A 21,298-nucleotide genomic window follows, 5' to 3' on the forward strand; every position below is an offset into this window, starting at 1 on the left:
GCCAAAATAAATGCCTCTTTCCCGCCTGGCTCTGTTCCCTTTTGTTGGAAAGGGCAGAAGCCTGATCTGAGCTGCATTTCCGTCAGGAGGTCTTTCCTGCTGGCCACATCAGCTTTTCACAGCAAGTTGCCTGGTATTGTTGTGGGGGTAGCACACACGTCTGGCTTGGGTTCGTTCCCAAGTACTGCTGAGTTCCTACACCAAGGATATTTCTGGGTGCTGAGAAGACAGGAATATAAGACCCAGCCCACCCTTTCAGAGCCTGCAGTCTGATAGAGGAGGTAAGACAAGACAACAGGTTAGCAACTGAGGCAATGAATGTTTCTGGAAAATCGATGGCGCAGTAACATGTGCCTTAGTAGGCCCCGATGTGGAAGATCCTGGAAGCTGGAGGAACTCGGGAAAACACGTGGCGTGACTTGAACCTTGAAAGATGGCTAGATTTTTTTTGGAAGGGAGAGAAACTGTGAGGTTGGCACCACAGTCACTGGCAACGTTGCAGGTTTTGGTCAAAGTGTGCGGGGTGAGGACTGACCTCAGAAAAACTAAGGGGGTTGGGGGGGGAGGGGCAGGTGGTGAGAAAAGCTGTGCCCAGCTGTGCCTCCACATACAGGTCCCGGTGGCCTCCCAATGCTGACGGCACTGGGAGCCCTGCCCAGCCCTTGGCAGGCAGACACCAAACGCCTTTCCAGCTCCCGCCCAGTTGTTCCCTCCCTCCTTTTCGCCCTGAATTTCCACCCCGCCCTCTTCATCTTACAAGCCCCCATCCACATGACTCTCCTCTTTCTCTGTGCTCCCGCCCTACCCCCACCCCCCAACTGATAATCCTGCCTGTTCATCAAAGCTTAACTCACCCAGAAGCCTGATGCACCCACCCCAAGTGGCATTCTTTGCTCCCCATGCTCCCAAAGCAGCAGCGTGTCCTTCAGTCACTGGCCTTTGTGGCAGCCACCACTGCGCCAGACAGAGGACCCTCGAGGCTGGACTTGGGGACTCATTAGCTGGGTCGAGTGTGTGTGTATCCACCCGCTGGGCTTGCCCCCAGTATCACTGGGGGTGTTTTTAAAGTGTTTCCAATTGATGTGCTTGTGTTGTAGAAGACAGATGCCACTTAGTGGCCCAGTTAGGTGGTTTGCCCCTTGAGTGAGCAGGACGGAGGACTCTGAGCTTCCAGCTCTTTCCCTCTGGGTCTCCTTTAGCCTAACCCAGCATCCGCTCCATTCAAAGAGCAGTGACTCAAGGCTCTAATCTGGGGAGAACTGCAAACCAAAGAATGCAAGGCCACTTCCTGGCCGATTGGGAGATCCTGGCAGGGTTGTTATTGTGGCAGAGCGTGTGTGGGAGTGGGGTGTGGTATGCAAGTCAGGAGCTAAACTATGGGGTCCCCGAGGGCCGGTCACAAACAATCCCTTTCTCTACCTTCAGGGAAACTTTTTTACCAAACATAGAAACCCTTTCTCTTCCTGTGTGAAATGTCCATTGTTCCCTCAGTAGCCCTGGAGAAGAAAGTGATGCTCTGAGTGGCTTAATCATCTCTGGGTTCGTGGAGTTGGAATTGGGCATCCTTGTTCTCACACTCAATTTAGAGTATGTTCATCTAACTTGTGTTTTCGTCTAACCTGAATTGAAACCGTCTGGAGCCACGATTCAGCCTGTTGCATGGGATGGTTGGACGATGCAAAGCATGTGCTGACGCCCCCGGCTTCTTGTCTTCCTCCTTTGTTCAGCTGCAGTCTGAGCAGAGGAGGAGGTGTGCAAGCTTGGAGACATTACCACGTACCTTTCCACCCGTTACATTTGAATGTTGCTATGGCAACTGATAGACCCTAGAAGCAGCCCCAACTATTGTTTCTTTCTTATGGTGGAAGAAAAAAATCCACGATTGCCACCTCAGTGGTGTTTGTACACAAGCAAGACAAGGGTTTGGAGCCCGGAGGGTAGAATATTTGGTGCACAGTTGGTGCATTTAGTTCTCAAGTGGACAGGGCTAGCCACATTGGCCGTTTCAGGTGGTGGATGACCGCAGGAGCCCGCTGAGCTGGGCAGGAGCACTGTGGGCACAGAGGCAGAGCAGTAAGTGACCGATGGGCACAGAGGCAGAGCAGTGTCTCTGCTGGTGGGTCGGGCAGGTGTGCACGTGGCGTTGGAGGGCCTGGCCAGCACGCTCCCTTGGTTCTGCTGCCAGCCTGCATCATGGGCCTCAAAGCAAGGTTCTCTCTAAGCGGGTGAGACAGGTGGCAGCCAAGTGGCCTTGGGCAATGAGTCTGCTCCTAGAAACCATACAAAGTGAAGAAGCCATCCAATGCCAGGAAGGTTTATAGGAGATGCAGCTGGGGAGAGTGGAAGAAAGAGTACCGGCTTTGAGGACCAATTGACCTAGGGACCCCTGCTCTGCCCCTGACCTCTGCGAGGCCTTGGAAGTGTTACATAGCTCACCAGTCTTCAGTTTCCTCATCCAAAAAGGGAAAGTAAGTCCAGCTCTGTAAGAGTTGTTGTGGGAATTAGAATGTACTGCCGGCCCTCCGTATCCGTGGGTTTTGGTATCCACAGGGGATCCTGGAACCAATCCCCCTTGCATACGAAGGAATGACTGTATATAAACATCCACTGTGACTAGGCAGTGCATAGTAGGTACTCATTAATGTTACTAATTAAACTAATAACTGGAAGACAGGGCACAGACCTAGACTTATTCCCAGCATCAGGACCAACTGGAAGCTTTTAAAAATTCTTACCTAGGCAAGGTGTACTGGGTCAGAATTTGCAAAGATGGGACCGAGCAATCTATATTTAAAAAAAACAAAACCTTCCCTAAGTGATCCTGATGTAGCCAGTCTGTGATTCTGGATAGGAAATTCTCTTCCTTGAAGATAAAGAGTATAAACAGTGCTGGATTTCCCCCTCTTTCTACTTCCACAAACCCCAATCATGCTACCTTTATTCTCCTACTAAACTCCAAAGGCTTCTGCCAAACTTATCTGTGTTTGGAAGCAGGGATGTTTGATAAAGTAGCTAAAGGGAATTTAATGAGGAAGGCAAAGAAAAACTGAAAAGCAAAAGTTGTTCAACTTGCCCCTGAAGGGCGTTGAAAAGAATCTCTACAGAAAGCTGTGTGCAGCCTCTAGGTGGCGACCAGACCCTTTTGGCTATCTAATGGGTTATAAAGATGACGTTTAAGGTGGCTTATACAATATGCTTAAGTCTTACATAGGAGTTTAACGTGCCTAGAGCTGAAGTTTTGTGTTTATTTTGTTTGCTTGTTTGTTTTTTTGTGCACCCCACAGGAACGTGGCTAAAGAGTGGCCTAGGCCTCGTGCACCAGGAAGGCAGCCAGCTGACGTGGACATACATTGCCCCTCAGTTGGGGTACTGGGTGGCAGCCATGTCTCCTCCCAAACCAGGTAACACGAAGCCAGAACCCGGGGTCATGGGGCAGGAATGTCTTGGAGGAATCCAAGCTTTTGAAAATAACTTCAGCGGGCACACGACATCTTAACTCAAAACTGAGAGTCTGAAAAACCAAATGATGAACCTAAGGTATTTCATGGGGTTGGAGGAGTTCTGGTTGGAACTTTCCCATCTCGGATAAGAATAACGCGTAGAAAATCATCTTGTCTTGTGTCTCCGTGTTTCTCAGACAGCTGCCATAGGAAATTCTTAATCTAAAGCCCTCAGAGGCGGTGCAGACCTCCTCCCTAATTCCTGAAAACAGCTGTGGCCGGGTGTAAGAGAACATATAGGGAAAGGCATTCATTCAATATGGACTCACAGAAAGTCATCCTTGACGGCTCCTTGGGGCAAAAAGCTCTGTTTGGCATTTCCCAAAGGCTTCAAAGCCAACCAATTGTTTTGTGTCTAGAAGAAAATTCATTTACATTTAGGAAATGTGAATGAACTTGTATTTTTCACAGTGTGACTGGAAGTTTATTTATTTTTTTTATTCCAGCATAAAATTCTGTATTCCAGAATTGTTTTTCAAAATAGTCACCTAGGGAAAATTTCTTGCCATGATGGCTGTGTTGCTCAGAATGCCTTTCGAATCCGTATCACTCAGACTGCCTTCGTTAGTAAAACTTTTCGCTGGCGGCAGATCTTTAGGCTCAGAGGGTGCCTTTGATTTGTCTTAGGTACATCTTAAGAGTCCCAGTCTGGTGCATACAGTAGATGATTGAGCCTCGGTCAAAATGTGTTACGATTGAAAGGTATCTCATAAATTAGCCATGAAGGCAGTTCCAAAAACGGGAGTCCAAAATATTTTAGTCATGGATTTGTCACTGGAACAAACAGTGCGATTCCCAAAGTAAGCAATTTGATGGAGGCCATTCCTAGATGGGTGTTGAAAAAACTGTCACCGTTTGCTTTACATTCCCCTACTGAGAAAATGTACACGTCCCGTCTGTGTTTGGAGAGTATGTGTCTCCCTTTATGGTATTTGTTCTTGTAACAAGATAGGCATGAACCAGGTACAGAAATGCCTCAGTCTGCAAGTCTGAAATATCTAGAAAAGGATGAAGAGTAAGGAAGGAACGAAAAGAAATTCCTTAAGTACCAAAGCAGAGGCCACAAAGCCCATGCATTGAACTTAACTGTTTCAGAAACCCTGGCTCTCAGTTTCCCATCATGCAACAGATAAATAAGTACTTTGGTAAAGAGGTGAGCAAGAAGTCCTGGGTGCAGGTCCACACGCTTCCTAGCAATGAGGGAAGAGGGGAAAAGCTGTGAAAAGCATGCATAGCATGGCCCCCTCATTGCATTTCATGTAGAAACACACATGTTGGTAACCTCACAACCATCGCTTTTATTAAAACAAATTACAATGATGCTATGCCTCCTTCATGAGCCCAAGACCACCAAGAAAATAATTAGGGCTTTCCTCTTGAATTCTCCGGTCAAGAAGGAAATGAAGCATGGCTGTGAATTTTGTAAAGATCTCCACTGGCAGAAGTTAAAATAGTCACGTTTTAAATACGTAAAGGAAATGAGCTTCAGTTATTTGGAAATGGTTTTTATGTGTACCCCAGATTTCTTGGTGATCCCTGCCAAGGCTTTGCCTATGCCTGTGGAGGTTGGGTAAAAAATTGTTTCTCTGAATGATTAAGGCAGGAAGTAGCTGTCAGATAGTTTTCCAACTTGTGTAAATATTAAGTCCACCCCACTGAAGTGAATTTATTTGGGAGAGAGTGGTGTTCTCTTTTGAGCTTAAGTAGTGTCACTATTTTTGAAAAGCTAGTTAAAACCTCCTTGGATTTATCAAGCTTTTACAAAATATGTCTCCTTCCAAAGACTTTTGAAGAAATCCAACCCTTAGAATATCAACAATCAATAAGTAAACGGGTGTTTATGGTCTTTACTCATCAGAACCATGCTACTCTGGAAACCACATTCCTTCCTTCCCACCTTGGGTTCACTGCCAGGACACCTGAGCACCAGGAAAAGCCCAAATACCGTAATCTGCGGAGGTTTTTTTTTGTTGCTGTGCATCTCTTGTCAGTGACATTACATACATTCTTACAACTATTGAACGCAAAGAGTCTCAGTTGAAGTACCTCTTAGGATTCTTTACAATGTAAATGAAAAAGAAAGTCTGTTTATCTATGATGACCTCCTCTGTGGCCACGGAAGGTGAGTCACTTTGAAAAGATACTGTAGAGGAAGGTTTTATTTTTGAAAATGGAAAGCATTTTAGAAACACTTGACGGCCCTGTAACAGGCTGTGGATGTTTTTTTAAGTAATGGTCCATTTCTTTCATACATCTCAATGGATTTCCTTTAGGCAAAGGGATCGCCACGCGGCCATAATGACCACCCAGCAAAAGTCAGAATAAAATCTTGTGATTTTTGTCAGGCCATCTCTCTGAGAGTAAGAGCCCCACTCATTATATTATCATACATGCATTTTTTAATTAAAAATCAGGTGTTTATAATGCCGAACGAATGTGGCTCTCTGCTAAGGAGGGACCCTTGACACACTGCGTGCAGTGTTTTCGTATTCAGAGTGCTGCTGGCTACAGCTGCTTTGGTCATGGTGATGGTCACCCCTGCTCACTGAGTGACATTATGATGATCATCTAAAGGATGTTTGCATCTGGCCACTGCTCCAGGTCCTAGCCAGAAAGAGTTAAGAAAAACATTACGTTGTCATTCATTATCCCTCTCTCTAAAGGTGTTCGCAAATCTAAAATGCCCTTTTCTGACCTTCTAGGTCCCGTTGTCACACAGGACATTACCACGTATCACACGGTGTTTCTTTTGGCCATTTTAGGAGGAATGGCTTTCATACTTTTGGTTTTGCTGTGTCTCCTTTTATATTATTGCAGGTAACGTTTTACTATTTTGGCAATCTCTTTTATCATTTGGAATTTCTTGTGCAAGCATTGATATGGAGGTCTTTGTTTCTTCTGTCTCATGAGAAAATATCTAAGAATTGAGCATTTGTCATCTAACTTGCAAAAGAACAAACAGGACATGGGAAGCATGCTGTGTATAACGTTGCTTAGAAGGGGAATTATATTAAAAAGTTTGACAGTTGTCCTATGATTCATTCAGAATATTCCTAAACACTGATTAAGAGATGATATTCTCAAGGTCAAAGCGGAACTGTTCTATCTGTGACGCCTCCTCTATTTGGTTGGTGAGAATGCTATTGTCGATTCTTGGTTAACCACTTTTGAATAAACACCTCAGAATATACTTTTAAGAGCCTGAGGGTGAAATACGCGGATTGTGTGCTGCTCTCAATCAAAATAAGGCTGAGGGCATGGGGCAAGCAGGCTTCTGGCTGCCAGTTAGCTGTTGTGTCTTGTTTCTTCCTGTGGAAATTGAGAATTAGGATTTTACTTGAAACTTGACCATGACGAAACTCTTTTAATCTTTGGGTTTGGATTGTCTCTTTGATCGCAGGCGGAAGTGCTTGAAACCTCGTCAGCACCATAGAAAACTACAGCTTCCTGCAGCCCTAGAGAGTTCCAAACGAGATCAGTCCACATCCATGTCACACATCAACTTGCTGTTTTCCCGTCGAGAGTCAGAATTCCCGGGCCCGCTGTCTGTCACCAGCCATGGCCGCCCGGACGCCCCAGGCACAAAGGAGCTGATGAGCGGGGTCCATTTAGAAATGATGTCTTCCAATGGAGAAGTGGACATGCACACACCCATGCTGAAGCTTTCCTACAGCACCTCCCAAGAATTCAGCTCTCGGGAGGAACTCCTCTCTCATAAGGAAGAGGATAAAAGCCAAATCTCCTTTGATAACCTGACACCAAGTGGGACGTTGGGGAAAGACTACCATAAGTCCGTGGAGATTTTCCCCTTAAAGTCCAGGAAATCCATGGAAAGAGAAGGCTATGAGTCCCCTGGCAGCAGTGACTACAGGAGGAGTTACAATGCCATGCTGTCGCAGCCTTTATTTGAGAAGCAAGACAGAGACAGTCAGGCCTCCGTTAACCATATTTCCACAGGAAGTAAGCTCACCATTCAGGAACACATGTACCCCACGCCTTCATCTCCCGAAAAAGAACAGCTGCTGGACCGCAGACCTACTGAATGTATGATGTCACGCTCCGTAGACCACCTAGAAAGACCTACGTCTTTTCCGCGGCCCGGCCAGTTGATCTGCTGTAGCTCCGTGGACCAGGTCAATGACAGCGTGTACAGAAAAGTGTTGCCCGCCTTGGTCATCCCCGCTCATTATATGAAACTCCCCGGGGACCACTCGTATGTGGGCCAGCCCCTGGTCGTCCCCGCTGACCAGCAGCTCGAAATTGAAAGACTGCAGGCGGAGCTCTCCAGCCCCCACGCAGGGATCTTCCCACACCCCTCCTCTCAGATCCAAGCCCAGCCCTTGTCGTGCCAGGCAATCTCCCAGCAGCACTTGCAGGATGCAGGCAGCCGCGAGTGGAGCCCGCAGAACGCGTCCATGTCGGAGTCCCTGTCCATCCCAGCATCCCTGAATGATGCGGCCTTGGCCCAGATGAACAGCGAGGTCCAGCTCCTGACGGAAAAGGCTCTGATGGAACTCGGTGGCGGGAAGCCGCTCCCACACCCGCGGGCCTGGTTCGTCTCTCTGGACGGCAGGTCCAACGCCCACGTCAGACATTCCTACATTGATCTCCAAAGAGCTGGAAGGAACGGGAGTAACGATGCCAGCTTGGACTCGGGCGTGGATATGAACGAACCAAAATCGGCCCGGAAGGGAAGAGGCGATCCCTTGTCCCTCCCGCAGAACCACCCGCCCGTCCAGGAGCGTCCACAGAAGGAGCCGAGGGCGGCGGACGCCACCGCCTACACGCAGCTCGTGTATCTGGACGACATGGACCAAAGCGGCAGTGAGTGCGGCACCACCGTCTGCACCCCCGAGGACAGTGCCCTGCGATGCTTGCTGGACAGCTCCAGCCGGAGAAGCGGCGGCCAGCTGCCCAGCCTGCAGGAGGAGACGACCAAACGAACTGTGGACAACCCCCCGGAGCCCTTAGCCAGCCCCGATCAGAGAAGACCTGCTCACGAGGACGACGAAGATGATGACGACGATGACCAAGGAGAGGACAAGAAGAGCCCCTGGCAGAAGCGGGAGGAGAGACCCCTGATGGCATTTAACATTAAATGAGCGACCGCAGAGCCACACTGCAGTGGAATCTAACAAACTTGCCAAAAATTCTCATGGAAGCACTTCCGTGTTTGTGGAGGAAGTTGACCAACGGCAGCCGTGGGCCGTGGATGTTGCCTGCATTACCGTTTGCTGTGTGAATGTTAGAAAGGAATCACAGCTAGAACTCGGAAGAAAGGATGATGGTGATGGATGCCACACCGCCAGGGAGGTGGCCGAACGCAGCGTCTCAGCAGTGTCCTTCCACGAGCTTGGTGTGTCCCCCCCCGCCCCCCCCCCAGGACACTGAAAAACCGCAAGTGATGTTGCTGGGTTCTGACGATAACCTCAATTCTCCCTCAGATTCCCGGAACAGATGAAACTCTTCTTTGCATTGCTTGAATCAGTTTTATCACGATAACGCTCCTGTGAAGTTCCGACTGAGAAAGTAGCTTGGCACCTAGTATTCCGAGGTATGCATCACCTCAAAGGAAAGCTATGCATCGCTCTTCGTGCTCTTACTTTGCTTAGATTTCTGCTTTGCTTGGGTTTTGTTTCGGGGGCGGGCTTCGTTTTTGGGGTTGGTTTTTTTTAACCCAGTTTGGTTATCAAGATTTTATTCCTTCGTTTCATCTGGTCTGCTTCTCGGTTTATTTCGGTGTCTCCTTTCAGGAACTCCTAAGTGTCATCTCTTAACATCCAAGCCTTTTAAAGAAATCATACTGAAATTTTGTATCAGCTGAGAATCCTTCAATTCTGATCCCATAAACTCCAAGTGCCTTTTTTACAGCAACCACAGACAGTCCCTCACTTTTCCTCTTTGTTTTTTCTTAACTCCCGTCATGGAACTGCCTGGATTTTATACAGTTATTAAGGGATACCCCTTTTCTTTAAACTGCATGCTGCCAAGTGCCCGTTTATGTGCAGAACTCTCATTCCAGTTGCGGTGTACTCTCTAGTTCTCCTGTGTGACGTGGGTTCTGTTTAGCTAAGATAGACTAGCGGACACTTTAATGATTCCCCCCTACACCGTCCCTTTGGCCACTAGCCACCATTATGGTTTTATTGGCTGTTTGTATATACGGTTACATATTAACTCTGGAATCCTATGGGCTAATCTTGCTCTTCCCAACACGGAGTATGGACTGAGCAAGTGGACTGAAGGTGACTATTAAAAAAAAAAAATCTTATGTGCTATCCAAAAGTGCCAGAATGACTCTTCTGTGCATTCTCCTTAAAGAGCTGCTTGGTTATCCAAAAATGAAAATTCAAAATAAACTCTGAAGAAAAAAAAAAAAAGCTTCCTTGTGGTTCTTTTTCATTCATTCTGTGCCATTATGTGTTGCCAAGTTGTTAAGAATTTGCGGTTCCTTCCTTGTCAGACTTATAGCCAAAGACCACCACATAGACACCTAGGAATAGGAATGTATGCTATGGTTAAAGTCCTTAAAACCCACTTCTGCATCTAGTTTTATGCAAGAACACAAAATAACATTGTGTCGTGTTCCAGCTAGGGAGCGATGTCTACACTTCACGAGAAACTGGTATTTTCTTTTATGTTCAGTATTGATCCACCTTGGAACAGCTTCAGAGAGACCTCATTAAAATGATCAGAACTACCCCAGATGTGTAAAACGATTCATCAAAATCATGAATGGAGACGTCGGAACATAGAAGAGGTGGATGGAAAGAAATCAAGCTAGCTAGGATACAGTAACAGCTTCCTTACAAAATCTTTATTTGTGGATTTCATGCTGGCAGAAAACCAATAAGGCTGATGTTTTAAATTTTAATTCTAAAATGTTGATGTTTAGTATTTTGCTTACAAGGGGGAAACTGGTTGAGAGATTTCCCCACAGTGTTGGGGCAGCTAAGTGAGTGAAAGTATGTTGTTTAACATGTGAGAACCATTTGGAAGTGAACATTCTCACCGACAGGTGGCAGGTGAACCCTTGCAGACTTAACTTAGACTTCAGGGAGGGGCCATTTGTCAACTACCCTCCAAAGCAGAAAAGGTAAGTGGCCTCTCCAAGAGTCCCCAGGTCCAGACCTAGGTGACGGGGGAAATGCTGGGAGATCCTCAGCTCTTTGCAGCTCTGCCTAAAGTTGGTGCCAGTGCAGTCACCTCCTTAAAGCATCAGGTTCGAGAAGAACACATCAGTACTGATTACGGGAGATCCAGCAAGAAGATTGGGGGCAGGAGGGCTTTTCTGACTCTGCCTTAAGCTGGACAGACCTGCCATAAGGATGGAAAGTGCAGAGCGGCCAGTAGTGGTCAGAAGACACTGTGAGCCTAGTAAGACAGGATTTGCCAAAGGGAAATTGGTTCTGCCAAAGACTGAGCTTAACTCATTTTATTTACACATTGCCAAAATGAGGCGCGGAGGTTAACGTTTTTGCTCAGGGTGCCAACATTGATCACTAGACTTGAATTGTCTGCATGGAACACCCTGACTGCGGACTATAAACATTTCATTTATCTTCTCTCTAGCCTGGTAAGGGTTACATATGTACAGTGTTCCAAATCAATTATGTTGTCTGAAGAACTAAAGCCATTGAAGACATCTTGTTTATGCCACCTAGTGGTGAGTTTTCACCTGCCTGTTAATTAAGGAGACTTACGTCTGGACAAACAGCTTATCCAGGGCAAGCTTTGGGAAGACAGGATGGGGGTGCCAGGGGTGACTCGGACCTGTTTCTGCCCTCCAGGTAAGGAGATGGGGACTGGCAGTCTGTTGAGTCTCTACCCTGGAAAGGATATATTGAGAACAATGATGCATTCAATGCTCAAAATCTTATGAGGAAGGTGTATTTATTTCTCTTTGTTTTACACCTAACTCAATTGAGGTTTGGGGGTTAAGTAATTGAGGCCACTCCACGAGGAGCAGGATTATGCTGCTTAAACAGCCAGCTCTCTGGAAATGGACGCATTTAAGCTATAAATGTCCCTGATAAAGGATGTGTAGGATTCAACTGACAAATCCTAATAAAGTATATCATTGTAAATTCTATTTGACAGTTGTTCTCACAGATTGCTTTCGTCAATTTTTGTCATACCTTTTATGGCAATTGGCAAACAGTTTTAGCTCTGACATGAACACGGATGAATATTTTTGTACGTGAATGATTAAGATGAAACCAACAACGAAGACGCCTGTTGGAACATCACCCGTTTGTCAGTCACGTCATGCCTTCTTTGCTGTGTCAGATAATAGTTTCTGAATACTGGAAAAATGTTTCTTTTTTGTGCTATTCACAACATAATGGGTCTAGACATTATATAGTTCTAAGTTTAATCTGCATTATTAACATTTTCTCCATCTCTATCTTAAACCTAGGCAGTCAACTCATCAATCCTCGGTTTGTGGCATTGCCAGTTGCCATGGTGTAAATACTCCCATGTGGCCAGTTTCAAACAACTGAAGTGACATGACTGCACTCGAGAGTTGGGAACAGAGGCATTGTAGCACACAATTATATTTCCACCAAACAGATACAATAAAGGTAACCTCAAGAGCATATCATTTGTGGATTCCATATGTGCGAATCCTCCTACTTGCTAAAATTCATTTGTAATCCAGAAATCAATCCTTGCCATGTTTTTGCAGTCATTCACAGACGTGCAGAACAACGATAAATTTGAGTTACCCACCATGCCTGTTCCCAGCTGAGGTGGAACCAGCAACACTCTGTCTTCTTGTTTCATCTCTCAGGCTGCGAACAAGTATCCCTTTTTTGCAGTCTATTCATTGCCACATTTTCTGCATTTTTGTGCTTTTGTTGGTTTTGCTGTTGACAATGGCCCCCAAGCATCATGCTGAAGTGTGCTGTCTAGTGTTGCTGAGGTTGAGAAGGCTGTGGTGGGCCGTAGGAAAGAATACATGTGTTAGATCAGCTTCCTTTCAGTGCAAGTTAGAGTGCTGTTGGCTGTGGAGTTCGATGTTACAGTATCAACAGTAGGTGTTAAGTAAGGTGTCATTGAATAGAGACATACATAAAACAAGGTTGTGTATTGAAGGGGTGATGAAAATATTGTGACCAGGGGTTCGCAGGCACCTAACCCTGTATTTCCCCAGGAACTGGAAGTGCTTCTAGTAGCATTGTATTCCCTCATTCAGCGTTCATGGCAACTTGAAAGAACCTAAATAGTGTAAATAATGAGAATCAAGTATAGTAAATAATTAGGAGCGGATGAGTTGTAAGTAATCATTACCTTTGTTTTTTTTTTTGTTTTTTTTTTGTTTTTTTTAGCTGAGCCATCCCGCCACCTGTTGGCAGCTCACGGCTGCTCAGCTCGGGCTGACTCGAACCACTGTTGCTCAGAGCTCAAACTCTTGAGCGAGCTCTTAACCAACTGAGCCACTCAGCCGGCCCTTACCTTTGTTTTTAATATAATTCTTTAATTGGAAGTGGGTAAAATTTAATTTTTCATGATGGCTTGTTCTAACAACTGACTTGCAACACTCCTGACATTCCAAGTCATCACCTCTCTGCGGCGGCATACCACCAGCAGCAAGGTAACAGTTGTGAACAAAGCTCTGCTTGACCCCAAAACCTGGTCTCTTGCTTTTTGAAGCTTCATATGGAACCCCTAAATAGAACAGAAGCATCTAGGGGAAATCGCTCACCAGGCTGTGTTGTAACTCGGGGCGCAAGACCGGCACTGTTCATGGGAAGACCACCTCCCTTCTCATCTTTCAGGACTTGGGAAGAATTTATGACAGAGTGTGCCCTACACCCTGCCAGGGCATAGGCAGCATCATTTAAATGACAAAGACCCTGTTACTTAGTATAAGCTAACAGAGACAAATGCTAACACAGTGAAGCAAAGCACCCAAGAAAATGAGACCAGCACCAAAAAGGAAAGAGATCATAAAAGCTAAAAGTAACCAGGCCACAAGTATGATATAAACTATATGCTTTCTTGTGTTCGTCCTCTTTTATATTTTACTTTTGCAGACCTCTGTAATCGGAGGACAGCGGGGATAAAAGTGAGTGTGCAGTGATAGGCCCGCGTGGGGATTTGTCAACTATTTTCAAATTCCACAACTTCTTGCTTGCTATTTTGACGCCATAACTAAAGCAAGTTGCAGTCACGTTTTGGGACTTTTACGACAACCCTAAACTTAATTATGGAGAAGCTGTTGAACCTGGAGTACTCCATGCCACGGAGTAACAGAAGACGGTGAGCGGAGGAGGAGGGGAAGGACATGATAGCCCTGGGAGAGTGCCAGCTAAGATCTTGAAGGGAAGTAGATTTGCAAGCCTTCCCCCCACCCTACCCCCAAAAACTGATTTTCAAAGTGTGGATATAAATACACAGCAAAATACCGGTCCTTTTTTTGTCATTCTTCACAGTGATTGTGACCCGTGTAATGCTGGTAGTCGGGTTCCTGTCAAGTGGCTAGTGGTTCCTGTAAGACCATTTACACCTCCCCAGGTTGAACAGGAATTAAAGCGCCTGAGAATTTAGAACATGAAAGAGCCTTGATAATCTCACACAGGAAGAAAATGAAATCGGAAGTGTTGAGATGACCTCCCCACACAGGCAGTGTGTGACCACATGGAGTGTCATAGTCTGTTCGGGGCTGCTATAGCAAAAAGACCATAAATGGGGCAGCTTATAAACAACCAGCATTCATTTCTCACAGTTCTTGAGGCTGGAAGTCCAGGACGAGGGTGCCAGCGTGGTTAGGTGTTGGTGAGAGAACCTCATCCGTGTCACAGATTTCTTGTATGCTCACCTGGTGGAAGGGACGGGAGCACTGTGGGTCCTCTTTTAAAAGGGCACGAATCCACTCGTGAGGGCTCCACCCTGGGACCTAAGCACCTCCTAGCGGCCCCACTCCTAATACCATCACCTTGGGTATAGGATTCCAACATAGGAGTTTAGGGGAGGGGAGCGCAAACATCCAGGCCATAGCATGAGACAGGGCCCCATCTCCTGACACCTGACCCCGTGTGTGTCCAACTCATGCTGCCTCTTTGTCCCCTGCACTTAAGGCCAGCTCTCCCACACCCTCTGCCATCTGTTCGTGGTGTGTGTACAATAGATAACAATTAGAGCACAAGGTATCGTAAGCCACGCTAATTATTAAAATTCTAGGGCTCTGGGAAGAACCGTGGACCTGGACAGTTCCCTGAACTCGGATCACCAGGGCGTCAGACCTGCCTCCAGCGATCAGACAGGTAACTGATTTCTACAGCTGTAGAGGGAGGTTGGAGGTTTCTGCTCAGCTCACCTCTCTGGGTAGGCTGAGTTCAAATGAATGAATAGTAACGTTCCTCGTAAATTGTAAATTGTGGCACAACTATAATTTGTGGCTCCTCTTAATCATTCCTTGTATCTTGCAGTTCCCTAACCCTGTTGCTACAGTGTAACCATGGTCATCTTTTGTTATACCTGCTGCTTCTCGGTGGCTTTTTAGGAAAACATAGTCAAAACAACAATCTCTTGCCTGTGCTCACCTGCCTTCTACAGGCAGGACACTGCTCGTAGGCATTAATGTTCGGGTAGGAGCCTGGTAGCCATATTTGTTTGCTACTGACCACAAAGGTAAATACCTTTGTAAAACTTTTTGTTCCTTATTTAGTTGCTTTCATAGGAAGATCACACGTTTGTACCTGCAGAACAGCGGTGCTCAAACCCAGAGGCACATCAGCATCACCTGGGGGGGGAGAGGGGAAAAAAAAAAAAAAAAAAGAATTGGTTCCCCCCCCCCAACACATCAGAATCAGAATCTGCAGGTGAAACCTGGCACTGGGACATTTTTAAAAACACTCCCCCAGCTGATTCTGGTCACAGGCTTGTAAACCACTGCTTTAGAAATCCTGAAGATGCTTTACAGTTGAGTAGCACCTCTCATTGGGAACCTCGAGGAAGGGTGGATTTCCCCCTTTGTTTCCAGGGTAGGTTAGGTGCGCAGCTGTAGATTTGCAGCTGGGAGGGGGATTGGCTGGGGGGTGGGGAGGAGCAACCATATTCAATAGCAGCCCCCCACGCTGAGGGGCATTGCCTGGCAGATGTGACCAGGGCTGTCCTCTGCTTTGTTCACACTGCCTGTTGAAGCCCGAATGTTGACACACCCTGGATTCTGTCCTGTGTCCTGTTCACGTGGTACGCATTCCCCTTGTGTCACACAGCACTGCCTGTGGACACCCAGGGATGTGTCTGCAGCTCAGATCCGCTGTTGAAATTCAGACTCGAGTTTCCAACTGCTGGACCTCCATCCACATGACCCTCAAAGTACCTCAAACCCAATTTGTCCCAAGATGGAATCATCAGATCTCATCCTGTGCATCTCTCTACCTCCTTCCCAGCCCAATTCTACTTTCCTTCTACACCTGCTACCCCAGCAAATAGCCTCACCATACACACTTTCCCCAGCCAATAGCCTCACCATACACATTTTCCTCAGCCAGAAACGTCAGGGTCACCCAACAAACCAATGTCAACCTTACCACCAAAATTCGGTCACCAAGTCCTATCAGCTCCACTGCTGTCAAAAAACAAGGTGGCTATGTCATGTATCTGACTGGCCAGGACTTTCTGAGCAAAGTTTACTGGCAACCTTAGACTAAGGATGAGTGAGTGGTAGCCATTTCTTGGGAGGCAGAGATAGTGGATTACTCCAGTGAGGTTTACAGGTTTATCTCCCTCAGAGCCATTCATTTGCCACTAATTTATCTTCATTTACATTCATGTTAATACAGAGGGAACTTTCTCTTCCCAGAGAGGATTTGTTTTAAAAGTTAGGGTTTTTCGGAGTGACCTGGTGGCTCAGTTGGTTAGAGTGCATGCTCTGAACTACAGGGTTGCCAGTTCGATTCCCACATGGGCCAGTGAGCTGCGCCCTCTGCAACTAGATTGAAGACAATGACTTGAGCTGAGCTGCCAGTGGGCGGCCGGATGGCTCAGTTGGTTAGAGCGCATGCTCTTAACAAGGTTGCTGGTTGAATAGTGGGCTGTGACCCCTGCAACTGAAAACGGTGACTGGCCTTGGAGCTGATCTGCGCACTCCACAACTAGATTGAAGGACAATGACTTGACTTGGAGCTGATGGGTCCTGAAAAAACACACTGTTACCCAATAAAATTTCTAAAAAAAAAAAAGCTATGGTTTCTCTCCCTCTCTAGAGGGCAGGATGGCAGCTGTGCAGTAGTACCTATGCTAGTTTCAAAATTCATAATTTGGAGGTTCCTCTCTTGTACCAAGGATGCCTATTATATGTGCAAAAGAATACCTGCCTTCGTTGTATGCCCTTGCATGTATGTACAAGGGACAAAATGGGGATAAAAGAAATAGTGTAAAGATACTTTGTAAGTAAAGATTGGTCTGTCTCTGATCTAGAAATCTTGTGTTTGCTATAGGGTAAAATAAATAAAGACTTACAGAAAGACTTACCAGATGCTAAATACCTCCTGGACCTGTCCCTTCTGTCCCCACCCCATTTCTAAGCCATACTGCTGTCACAACCCTCACTGTCTCTCACCTCAGCCTCACCATCCAAACCCACACACAAGTGTGATGTACCATCCAGTCATGTCACTGTTGACATTTGACAGTGTTCTTGAGATGCCAAACTCAAACTAGCATCAACTAAACAAGAGACCTCATAGTTAAGGGAGATTTGGGAGGCGGGTGAATCCAGGTGTGATATTGTGATTCATAAGAAATACATATTTTGTCTTCATCCCTGTTACTAGTGCAGAAAATGTGAACCTTTGGAATTTTCCTTAAGTGATGAGCGTTAATAAATGTGTCTTGATATTCATAACAAACCCCTTTCAGCCACACCAGAGTTTGTATCAATGAGGTGACTTTGGAAAACACCTAGGAATAGGGGTTGGTAGCCAGGGGAGGCAACTGTGTGATTAGAGGGTTGGAATTTTCGATCACACCTCATGACCTCAGGAGAGGGGAGGAGGCTGGAGGTTGAATCAGTAGATAGTGGCCAATGATTTAATCAATCATGCCTATGTAATGAAGCCCCCCACAAAAACCCCAAAGAAGGGGGTTTCAGAGAGATTCTGGATTGGTGACCGCATGGAGATTTGGGGAGAGTGGCGTGCCCAGAGAAAGCATAGAAGCTCCATGCCTTTCCCTATGCCTTGCCCTGTGCGTCTCTTCCAACCGCCTGTTCCTGAGTTACAGCCTTTTATATAATACTAAACCAGTGATCTAGTAAGTAAAATGTTTCTCTGAGTTCTGTGAGCCACTCTAGCAAATTTATGGAACCCAAGAAAGGGGTTTATAGCCTCTGATTTATAGCCATCTGTTCAGAGGCACAAGTGACTGCCTGGACTTCTGATTGGCATCTCAAGTGGGGGCAGCCTGTGGAACCAAGCCCTTAACCTGTGAGATCTCGTGCTGTTTCCAGGTAGATAGTGTCTGAATTGAGTTAGACTGGAAGACACCCAGCTGGTGTTGGAGAATTATTGCTTGGTGGTGTTGGAAAACCCACACAGTGGAAATGCTGTCAGAATTGTCCGAGGGAACCAAACTATAAAAGACAAAGTAATAATAACCCATGAAGGAGTCATGTTTACAGACTGCTTTCATAATGTGTTATGTTGTTTTGAGTCTCACAACTTCTCTGCCCTACCTATAGCTAAAGCCGGTGATGTTAATCCACTTTTGCACACAAAGACGCTGAAACTAAGTGTATTGCCCAAATCGTGGTAAAGACCAGAATTGAACGGAAACCCAGATGCTTTGCCCAGAAGTATGGTATTGTCCCCACTACCTCACAGAGATTAATTCCAGACATGGGAACAGCAGCTAACAGTGAGTACTCGGATGTTTCAAGCATATGTCTAAGCGCTTCCCGTGGATCAGCTTGTTTAACCCCCATCATAACCTGTGAGATCAGTACTTCAGTCACTTCACAGACAAGGAAACTAGAGAGGCAGAGTAACTGTCCTATGCTCTCTGCCACTCTGAAGTGCTTATGAAATAGTGTTATTTTCTTATGGAAAGCTACAAATTTTCTTTCCCAGAATGCTAACGATTTGATAAATAGTATAACATAATTATAAATTCCTTCAAGAAACATGGTGGTGATCATGGAGGCCCTAAGTGATCCTGTGAGCCTTAGGAAGATAACTTGATACCTACTCCCCAAGGTGGGATATATTCGAGTCCTATGATGTTCGTTGCCCCTTACAGGCCAGAGAAGTTAGGAAAGTAGGTTAATGTGAATTCAAATGCCCAGTAGTGAAAAATTCATGTTTGCTATCAGGAGACACACGAAAGGGGCATAAATGATGACGAATATAAAAGAACTACTTGGAAATAGAGAATAGCTCGAAAAAATTGTATTGGAGATCAATTACATTTTATGTTGAAAGAGGCCAGAAAGACTGGTTTTCTTTTTTTTTTGCGCGAGAGAAGAGGATTGGAGGTAAAAGAAAGCTGGACAGAGACGCATCTTCAGAGAAAGAATGACTCAGAGCAGAGATGATGCTTGGTGGTAGATCACTTGGAGGGCTTCATAGGAAAGACAGCTGGGTTTTCTTTGAGAGATGATTATTATTTTATAGTTCGCTCCTCTAGAGTCCTTATTGGGATGAGACAGAATATCGATAAATAGCCAAGGTGAACTGCAGTGAAGTTTTAAGCTCTGTGCATCAGCTGTCCTTTAATACGAACTAGAACTAGTCATTCCTTCCAGTCTATAAAGATCACCACACACTGTTTTAAACTTAACTTTCTCACTGAGCAAATAGAATACAGTTTAGATCTTCGAGAAAGTCTTATGGTTGGAAAAGACGTGCTTACTTCCAGAGACACATTTCCACAGTAGTGTGTGTGTGCACGCGCGTGTGTGTGCAGAGGGAAAGAGAGAATGTATGCAAGAGCTCAAACAAAAAAATCCCACTGGCTGATAAATGAATTTAGTAAAAAGTTATAAAAACCAAGTTACTGAGCCATGTTATTGACATTTTGTGTTTCCTCTCTATAAGATAGGTATTTTGGCAGATGAAAACTACGGTATTTGCTAAGTTTTCTCAAGAATTCTTCTTTTTTTTACATTTTTAAACATAGTACCAAAATGACATTTCTTTTCATGTGTTGAAAGACATTCCTCTATTTTGGCCAATAATTCCTTCTTCTTTAGGAATGATGCCCAATAAACAGGGTGGAGTCCAATAGTCATAGCGCTACGATCAAAGTAGAGTGATTGGTCCACACCCACAGTGATTGATCCAGATAGGGACCAATCAGAGTTCTCCTATGTCTTTTTTTTTTTTAACTTGAACTAGGAAAAGTAGGGCTAGTGGTAGAACTACAGTATATTAAATTCTGATGTTATTAGTCATATTCTTTTTATTATTTGAGCCACCTCAATTAATTTCCAATGAAGTCACCATTTTGCCTAAGGCAGTCAGGCCACAATAAGAAAGAATGAACTTGACACAGAGAAGAGCTGAGAGGGGAGTCCGGCTATGTTCAAGACTGATTCTGGTTGATTCCAAAGCTCAACTGTATCACTGTCATTCCCATAATTTTATTATTCATCCCCTTCCTTCTATGATTTAAAATGTTCCCAAAACCCTTCCAGGAAATTCCTCTTTGTTTTTAGCTAGGTCAAGCTTCTTTGTCACTACTATCTCATAGAACCCAGAAATAACACATCCTAGAGGCCAGATATAGCCCAATAAACTGAGAGGTTCTGCTCCTGGTTAAAAGCCAGTGTGTGATTTTTTTCAGGTCCAACCATAGGCAATTACAAAGCTTTACCCAGCAGGCCTCACGGAGATGCTGACTTCCCCACGCCAGACTTGATACCTTTCCCTCTGCTCCTCAGTCCATGAAATGGCCAGACCCTCTGCAATATGATGACCTTCGAGTCAGTGCCAATCCATTGACCTTCTCCTGGTGCCGTTTCATGGAACATTCAATGGAACATGGCAGGAGCTGGCCGTTTTTCCTGTTCAGCCTCTTCCTTATACTGTCACAGTAGGTGATAAAAGACTTCATTGTTACTTGCAGTTTGGCTTGTGGTCTTAATTGAGCACCTCCACACCTGGCAGCTCAGCCCTTGAAATAACCTAGTCAGTGAAAATGGGATCTCTATTTGCATTAAATTATGCAGACACATTACAACTCAGGCCTTTGAAGGCATGCTGGTGCTTGAAAATGTAAATAAACTGGAATATATACTTCCAGAAGTTTTTAACTTGACCTGCATGGAAATATGCAAAAATTTTCATCATAAAGTCCTGCATAACTCATACTACCCAATTATTACACTCATAAGTCATCACGATAACAATTATTAATCCCCATGACAAAGCAACAAATTCTTATGTTGCTTGATAGATGCTCTCTATTCCATAAATGAAAACAAAAGATGAGAACTAACTTCCCTTGCCGCTGAAGTATAGTATTGTCCCATGATGGATACAGAAAAGATCCATAAGAATCATGAATTTTATGAATGGTAATCAAAATCATTCTCCAACTCCATTCACAAAAAAACATATTCTCTACTTTTCATATTAAGAACGGAATGAGAACAGATTTCCTTCAAAGCGAAGATACAGAAATTGATTAACAAAGTATTTAAATTGATTTACTTGTCTTTTAAGTCCCATGTTTTTATTGATTTAATTGCCTTTTTAATTAGTTTTTTAAATCTTCTCTTCCTCCCTTTTTTTCTTAACTCAGCTTCTTTATTTCTTTTAAGCCCTGCATCAAGCCTTCTACACACC

At 45.1% G+C, this 21,298-nt stretch overlaps 1 protein-coding gene and 1 long non-coding RNA gene across 2 annotated transcripts in view; both read left to right on the top strand.

The window, feature by feature from the left end:
• FAM171A1 (family with sequence similarity 171 member A1) overlaps window positions 1-9,365 on the top strand; it is a gene marked incomplete at its 5' end in the record, with an annotated part of 29,273 nt that extends 19,908 nt beyond the window's left edge. The window contains 3 exons of the mRNA XM_019663410.1: window positions 3,285-3,401; window positions 6,203-6,317; window positions 6,901-9,365. Of these exons, the coding sequence (XP_019518955.1) occupies window positions 3,285-3,401; window positions 6,203-6,317; window positions 6,901-8,602 (1,934 nt within the window). The remainder of the gene's footprint in view (window positions 1-3,284; window positions 3,402-6,202; window positions 6,318-6,900) is intronic.
• A 3,604-nt stretch (window positions 9,366-12,969) lies between these two features.
• LOC109393814 (uncharacterized) lies at window positions 12,970-20,514 on the top strand. The gene is made up of 4 exons (XR_002126330.1): window positions 12,970-13,766; window positions 14,688-14,770; window positions 18,193-18,368; window positions 20,295-20,514. It is a non-coding gene; the product is annotated as an uncharacterized LOC109393814 (long non-coding RNA).
• Window positions 20,515-21,298: the final 784 nt, after the last annotated feature.

This window comes from Hipposideros armiger, unplaced genomic scaffold (assembly GCF_001890085.2).
Source record: "Hipposideros armiger isolate ML-2016 unplaced genomic scaffold, ASM189008v1 scaffold_390, whole genome shotgun sequence".
NCBI lineage: Eukaryota > Metazoa > Chordata > Mammalia > Chiroptera > Hipposideridae > Hipposideros > Hipposideros armiger.